General features: G+C 36.3%; 1 protein-coding gene and 1 long non-coding RNA gene across 3 annotated transcripts; both read left to right on the plus strand.

Annotated features, from left to right (window-relative positions):
• The first annotated feature begins 200 nt into the window (after positions 1-200).
• On the plus strand, positions 201-2,067 carry LOC141342419 (NACHT, LRR and PYD domains-containing protein 1 homolog). The gene is made up of 2 exons (XM_073846863.1): positions 201-240; positions 389-2,067. The coding sequence occupies exon 2, from the start codon at positions 391-393 to the stop codon at positions 2,065-2,067; it is 1,677 nt and encodes a 558-aa protein (XP_073702964.1). The 5' UTR covers positions 201-240; positions 389-390.
• Positions 2,068-3,276: 1,209 nt separating this feature from the next.
• On the plus strand, positions 3,277-6,707 carry LOC141343069 (uncharacterized). Of its 2 annotated transcripts, XR_012356712.1 has the most exons (4): positions 3,277-3,570; positions 3,996-4,082; positions 6,007-6,111; positions 6,692-6,707. It is a non-coding gene; the product is annotated as an uncharacterized lncRNA (long non-coding RNA). The 2 variants fall into 2 exon arrangements; XR_012356711.1 differs by lacking the exon at positions 6,692-6,707 and having other exon boundaries at positions 6,007-6,127.
• The last annotated feature ends 1,425 nt before the right edge of the window (positions 6,708-8,132 follow it).

An 8,132-nucleotide genomic window follows, 5' to 3' on the forward strand; every position in this document is an offset into this window, starting at 1 on the left:
ATTACATTACATATTGACATTACCACTTTTAATATGCCAGAAAACTGTTGTAGATGCAATATAGTCCTGGATCTTCAGAAAGACCAAAAATTATTTGTAAAGTACTGCATTCTCTGGGGGGTTGAATAATTTTGATTGCAACTGTATATTTAGCTACTAAAAATCTGTTCTATAAATATGTGTAATGTTCTGCAGGTTTCAGTGGGAATCGCACATCATGTGAAAAAACACAAACCTCAGGTGACTGTTGAATTTAATAGTAATGTTTTGAAATACCTTCCACCTTTTAATTTACCAGCTATTTATAGTCTGCTCTGATTTTTTTTATTGTATTAAAAGTCAGAATTTGTTTTATAAGATTTGAATAATGACAACTTTATTTCTGCAGCAATGAGATCAGTAATTCTCAAATATAAGAAGCTGATTTGTAGTGAGTATCAGTATGTGACAGAGTATAACTCTCTGCCTGGTGAACAAGTGCTGCTGTCTGAGCGCTTCACACAACCTCTGATCCTTCAGAGACATAGAGATCAAAAAGAGAGAGAAGAAGAGATCCGCTTCAGCGGAGAAAGCTTTCAGCAGGTCCTCAACTCCAGGAGCAGTCTTGAGTCTGACCATCTGAACACTCTGTTCAACGTTGATCACCATGGGATCAGTCCTAGTGCTGTTATACTGCAGGGAAATTCAGGGAATGGGAAATCATTCACTGTGCAGAAAATTGTAATGGACTGGGCATCGTGTGACCTCTATAAAGAGCGGTTTGATATTGTGTTCCACTTAAAGTGCAAAGAAATAAATCGCATTTCTGGCAGAAAGAGTTTGGTGGAGATCTTGAGCTACAACTGCAGTTTAACATCAGATCAGATCTCACAGATACTACAGCAGGCACCAGAGAAAGTACTTTTCATCATCGATGGATTTGATGAATTGAGACTCACACAGAACATTTATGACAAGTCTGCACAAACTGATCCACTTCGAAAAGCCCCACCTGTGGTCACTCTTTGTGCCCTGATGAAGGGTCACATCCTGCCAGAGTCCTTCCTGCTGGTCACCACCAGATCTACAGCTACAGACACACTGGGTAACCTGCTCAAAGGACCTCAGCGTTTCACAGAGATTATGGGCTTTACTAAGAAGGGGGTGGAGGAGTACTTCCAGAAGTTTTTTCAGAATGAGGAGCTCTTCAGAAAAGCATATGAATGTGTGAGAGCAAATGAAACCCTCTTCACCACCTGCTCCATCCCTGTCATCTGCTGGATCATCTGCACGGTTATGCGAGAGAGATTCAGTGCTGGTGCGGATGTATTGAGTGGACTGGGAACCACCACCTCTATCTATGTTGACTTTGTGTCCACTCTACTGGAGCATCACTGCCAGGGTTTGAGTCAGTCTGTCCCGAACCTGCTGAGGAGTCTGGGTCAGCTGGCAGAGAGAGGGATACTGGAAGAACAAGTCCTGTTTGATAAGAAAACTGTTTATGAAACTGTTTCAGACCCTGCTGGCAATCCATTCCTGTGCAAGTTCCTGTTTAAGAGAAGAATCAATCAGGAGATAATGTTCAGTTTCATGCATCTCAGCTTTCAGGAGTTCTTTACCGCTCTGTATTACATCTCTCTCGATAGCAAGGCATTTAAGGGCAAACTCGCAAAACTACGTTCTGATTTCTACGTTTGGAACTCACGCAGTGTAGCTGTAATGCAGTTTATTTCTGGCCTTTTGAATGAGGATGTTAGAGGCACTCTTAGGAGGAAATATGGTGTGTTTGTTCATCTAAACACTCAGACTTATCTGAAAGAATTGCTTTTTCAAATGGGTAGTTGTGTCCTCAATCTTCACTGTCTCTATGAGCTCCATGAAGAAAGCTTTGTAAAAGAAGTTTTAAATGGAAAGGCAGACATTTCTGTTCTTTATAAGCCTATAAGAAGAACAGACTGCTGGGCCCTGCTCTACTGTTGTCAGTGCTGTCAGTGCATGAAAAAACTGATGCTCCACTTCGCACAGATAACATTTGAAAACCTATCTATGATTCTTCCTGTACTCCACAAGTTTGAGACTTTAATGTGAGTATTTAAAAAAAAAAAAAATTAGAGAATGAATAAAGTAAGCAGTTGAGGTACATAATAATCTCTAACCCACCTGGATGCCGACTTTTGCTAGGTTTAACTTATCAGAACAAAACACTGGTAAAGGACAACCTTTTTTATTTAATTTTTAATTTGCCTTTGTTTAGCTGACTCCATTTAGTTGACTTATTATATAGCATACATTTGTTTAAAGTCACCATGAAACAGCATTTGAAAAATACTACGGAAACATCTCTACAAACTACTTTACGTTTTTTTTTTTTCAGGTGTAACATTCATAGCTTTACTATAAAAATGTGTAAATACATTGTGAGGCTTAATAGGCTATTCAGATATTTTGAGGTTGACAAAAGGAAATTAGTAAGAGTAAGACACTTTATTGTAATTGCACAAGGTACAATCAAATTTAGAGTGACAAGAAACAGCCTAATTGAAAAAAAGAATGTCTTTGTTAGCGAATGATTTCTAAAAAAAAAAGTTTACTTTCAATTTTAAAATATTTTAAAGTTATCCATAATATTTACAATTTATAATTGTTGTCTTTGATTTCATTTTGAAGGTTGACATCAGACTCATATAAAGATTCTGAGCTTGTTGATCTGATTCATGCTGTCACTGACATGAGAGGACAAACACAGAGGTGAAGTCTTTAATATAACTGACTAAAAGTAAAAGGCTCAAATGCACGTCCTTTCATTTTTTAATTTTATAACTTTTCTATCTATTTTGTTATTTTCAGTGTTGAGATTGAATCGTATCGTCCAGATGACAAAACTTGTTCTGTCGGAAAGCTTAATATGTCAATCAGTGAAGAACTGTCCAGGTAAAAAACAAAACAAAAAGCAAAACATTTCTTGTGTTCATACTTAACGTTTTTATTAACCCAATCAAGCTGCTTAGTTAATCATGATTATACTAGTATACTGTCTAAAATCTGTCATACAGGGAATAAACCTTCAGCAATAGTAGATAAAGGTTTGTGACTTAACATTTGATTTATCATAAATAAATATATGGACTATAACTATAAACCTTTTGTGTCATATATTATAGAAAATATATATGATTTCACTGGGGTTAACATACTTTACAGCAGCATGATATATAGTACTACATTTTACTTTTACTTTTTGCTGTACCTTGGATTTTATTGAACACTTTTAATGATGCAAAAAAAAAACTTTAGTCATTCATACATTTGGTGCTAACTCTATCTTTAATTTGTTTTTAGGATCGACATAGAGCCTGTAAATAAATGTTTGTCATCATTCAGACTCACTTTTCTACAGTCCAGTCTAATTAGCGTTGACTGGACAAACCTTATCCGAGCTCTTCAAACAGGGAGCAAAGAAGTGCTAATGTTTTACATCTCTTGTTTGTCTGGATTGAAGAAGATGGAACTGTGTGTGGACAGTCTGACTGAGAGTTTGGCTATTCAGATTGTCTCCCTTAGCAAGAACTGCCCAAGTCTAACTGAACTCAGGTTAGAGATGATCCCTTCACAATCACCTGTGCCTTTTGTCCTTTATGCACTAATTTTTGTCTAAATTTAATACTATAACTTTTGACAATGATTTTTGACAACAGGTAAAAATAAGGATATTAAAAAAGTAAATGTTCTAATTTTTATGTGCTGTAAGAAGATTGCCTGTGATAACAATCTGATACTAAAATCTCGGACTAAGGTAACAAAGAGGGTTAAATGACTTTTCCTAAACAAATGACTTGTAAAAAGCACATGGATTCCTCATCCAGAAACTGTGATAGCAGTTTTGGTATATTTTGTTTTTTGTACAATTAAACAGTTGAACAAAATGGCATTTCACCAAGCCTGTAATGTATAAGACATGACAAAGAATATACTGTAAACGCTGACTGTATGGATGTGTGGATATTTGCATACTGTAGGATAGACGGTGGATGGATATTGGAGGAGGCAATCAGGGTTTTGCAGAAGTCACAGACAAGACCAGACTTTGCAATGACATTTGACGGGTTTGTACTGCTTTATAAATAGCTCATATTTTGGATTTCACACATTTGTTCCTAGTTTGGAAGAATTAGTTTGTTTCTAGTTAATTATGATTATACAGTGGGTACGGAAAGTATTCAGACCCCCTTAAATGTTTCACGCTTTGTTATATTGCAGCCATTTGCTGAAATCCTTTAAGTTCATTTTTTCCCTCATTAATGTACACACAGCACCCCATATTGACAGAAAAACAGACATTTTTGCAGATTTATTAAAAAAGAAAAACTGAAATATCACATGGTCCTAAGTATACAGACCCTTTGCTGTGACACTCATATATTTGACTCAGGTGCTGTCCATTTCTTCTGATCATCCTTGAGATGGTTCTACACCTTCATTTGAGTCCAGCTGTGTTTGATTATACTGATTGGACTTGATTAGGAAAGCCACACACCTGTCTATATAAGTCCTTACAGCTCACAGTGCATGTCAGAGCAAATGAGAATCATGAGGTCAAAGGAACTGCCTGAAGAGCTCAGAGACTGAATTGTGGCAAGGCTGAGATCTGGCCAAGGTTACTAAAAATTTCTACTGCACTTAAGGTTCCTAAGAGCACAGTGGCCTCCATAATCCTTAAATGGAAGACATTTGGGACGACCAGAACCCTTCCTAGAGCTGGCTATCCGGCCAAACTGAGCTATCGGGGGAGAAGAGCCTTGGTGAGAGAGGTAAAGAAGAACCCAAAGATCACTGTGGCTGAGCTCCAGAGATGCAGTCGGGAGATGGGAGAAATCTGTAGAAAGTCAACCATCACTGCAGCCCTCCACCAGTCGGGGCTTTATGGCAGAGTGGCCCGACGGAAACCTCTCCTCAGTGCAAGACACATGAAAGCCCGCATGGAGTTTGCTAAAAACACCTGAAGGACTCCAAGATGGTGAGAAATAAGATTCTCTGGTCTGATGAGACCAAGATAGAACTTTTTGGCCTTAATTCTAAACAGTATGTGTGGAGAAAACCAGGCACTGCTCATCACCTGTCCAATACAGTCCCAACAGTGAAGCATGGTGGTGGCAGCATCATGCTGTGGGGGTGTTTTTCAGCTGCAGGGACAAGACGACTGGTTGCAATCGAGGGAAAGATGAATGCGGCCAAGTACAGGGATATCCTGGACGAAAACCTTCTCCAGAGTGCTCAGGACCTCAGACTGGGCCGACGGTTTACCTTCCAACAAGACAATGACCCTAAGCACACAGCTAAAAGAACGAAGGAGTGGCTTCACAACAACTCCGTGACTGTTTTTGAATGGCCCAGCCAGAGCCCTGACTTAAACCCAATTGAGCATCTCTGGAGAGACCTAAAAATGGCTGTCCACCAACATTTACCATCCGACCTGACAGAACTGGAGAGGATCTGCAAGGAGGAATGGCAGAGGATCCCCGAATCCAGGTGTGAAAAACTTGTTGCATCTTTCCCAAAAAGACTCATGGCTGTATTAGATCAAAAGGGTGCTTCTACTAAATACTGAGCAAAAGGTCTGAATACTTAGGACCATATGTGATATTTCAGTTTTTCTTTTTTAATAAATCTGCAAAAATGTCAACAATTCTGTGTTTTTCTGTCAATATGGGGTGCTGTATGTACATTAAAGAGGAAAAAAATGAAATTAAATGATTTCAGCAAATGGCTGCAATATAACGAGAGTGAAAAGAGTGAAACATTAAAGGGGGTCTGAATACTTTCCATACCCACTGTATATATTTTTATGCAATATTTCTTTATACATTCACGTACATTTTTCAATTACATACTAAAGCAAAAGATATTGAATAACTATCATAAGACATGTTTTTAGTTCATATAGACTGTAGGTCTTGGGCACCTTATTGTGTTCTTTAAGATGCTCCCATAAAACAGATATTAGGATATCTCTGTTTTTTTGTTATAAAGCTTCAGATGCAAAACAGGTCAGCAGTGCTCACACGATAAAGACTGCAGAAAGAGGGTGAAAATTCATCTGAATGCGGGGGGCTCTTCTGTAAAGCCTTTAAGACCGTAAGTGGACTCTCTTTAAACACCTGGGGCCTCATTTATAAAACTTTCTTACGCACTGATTTGATCTTAGAGTGTTCGTACGATCAAATCCACGTCAAAGTACAGATTTATAAAAACCGTCTTTGACGTGGAAAAGTACTTATCTCCACGTCAGATTCCAGCTTGGCGTACGACCGTTTCCTTGTGGTAATGCCTGGTATTGCAGATAGTTCAGCTTCACTATAATTTGATTTCTTGCGCTCCTTTTTACTTGCCATTGTCACAGAGTTTTTGCTTTAGGAATGAGCTCATTTTATATGTTAATTAATTAAGCAGGGGCGTTTCGACGGCGGAACATTCAGCTGCACACAATTCCACGATCATTTGTGATGGTTTCTACGCAAGTCTTTATAAATGAGGCCCCTGGTATTAAGCTGAAATTTATTTAACAATTATGCACTTAGACAATTTATCTGAGGCATCTGCTCAGTTAAAGGCTAGTGTCAGTATTGCATTTCTTTTCCTTATAAGAATAATATGCTATATAAATTACTAGGAAAATTTCAACACTGATTTGATGACACCTTTCTCCATTTTTAAGGCCATTGTTTCAAAACTAAGCTACAGATCAAGAACTTGGAACGTGTAAGCGTCGTTTGGATCATCGTCTCTTTTCATTAAAACTATGTTGTACACTGCAGCTCAAAAGTTTGGGATCAGTAAGATTTTTAATGGTTTTTAAAGATGTTTCTCATGTTCATCAAGACAAAAACAGAAAAAATACTAATATTAATATTAAAGTATATTTTGATATACTTTAAAATGTAATTTATTGCTGTGATGCTAAGCTGAATTTTTATCAGCTGTTACTTTAGTCTTCAGTGTCACATGATTCTTTAGGAATCATTCCAATATGCTGATTTATTATCAATGTTGGTATAAATGCTAATAAATGGTTATTTATTTAACAGCATTTATTTAAAATAGAAAGGTTTTCTAACAATATGCAGTACTGTTTAAAAGTTTGGGTCAGTAAGTGTTTAATCTTTCTTTTTTTTTAAAGGAATTGATACTTTTATTCACCAAGGATGTTAAATTATTAAAAAGTGATAGCATAGATTTACATTGTTAGAAAAGATTTGTATTTGTTAATAAACAACTTTTTAACTTAACAAAAAATCCCGAAAAAAGAATCACAAGTTCCAAAAAATATTTGTCAGCACAACTGTTTCCAGCATTGATAATAAATCAGCATATTAGAATGTTTTCCGAAGAATAATGTGACCGTTAAGACTGGAGTAACAGTTGATGAAAATTCAGCTTTGCATCACAGGAATAAATAATAAGTATAAGGCCAGACACTGCAGGTGAATAGGGAAAAAAAATAACTAACAGTTATCACCTTACTTACCCACTTGATTGATTACATTGATAATTGCAAACATCTTTTTCTAAATTGTCAGGTTTAAACATGCAAATCTGGCATTATTTAATGAAATATATGTTAAATTTGCATACATTTCTAGTACAAAAATCTAAACACTGGATGAAGTCAGTTTAAATTTTTTTTTTTTTTTTAGATAGTCAAATGTTTTTACAGAGGGATCTCATTTTGTCACTCCATAATAAAAAAAAAAAAAAACAGAACAGAAAGAAAACAATACATTTTTTAAATTTTTGGGGGGGAATACAATGCGTATAATCAAGCAAATTATATATGAACAAATCCCTCTGTAAAAACCTTCATGATAGAGACAGGAATTGAAATGTGAAGTTTAGTGTGCGTAAGTGCTACTGAACTCAATTTTGAGAAAACGCCTTTAAAAATATGTACTGTGATTGAAATCTGTCGACACAAAAAGATAAGGTGCTATAAAAGAAACACAATGTCTTTTAGATGTTTTCTTTCCACTTGTTTGGAAAAACACTATAAACAACCAAAAAGCACAAAATCTCAAACTGCATTTTTACCTGCAGTCTCTCCTTAAAATAAATACCATTATTTTATATTATAATAACATTTTGCAATATAACTGTTTTCT

Source organism: Garra rufa, chromosome 9, assembly GCF_049309525.1.
Source record: "Garra rufa chromosome 9, GarRuf1.0, whole genome shotgun sequence".
In the NCBI taxonomy this organism is placed as follows: Eukaryota; Metazoa; Chordata; class Actinopteri; order Cypriniformes; family Cyprinidae; genus Garra; species Garra rufa.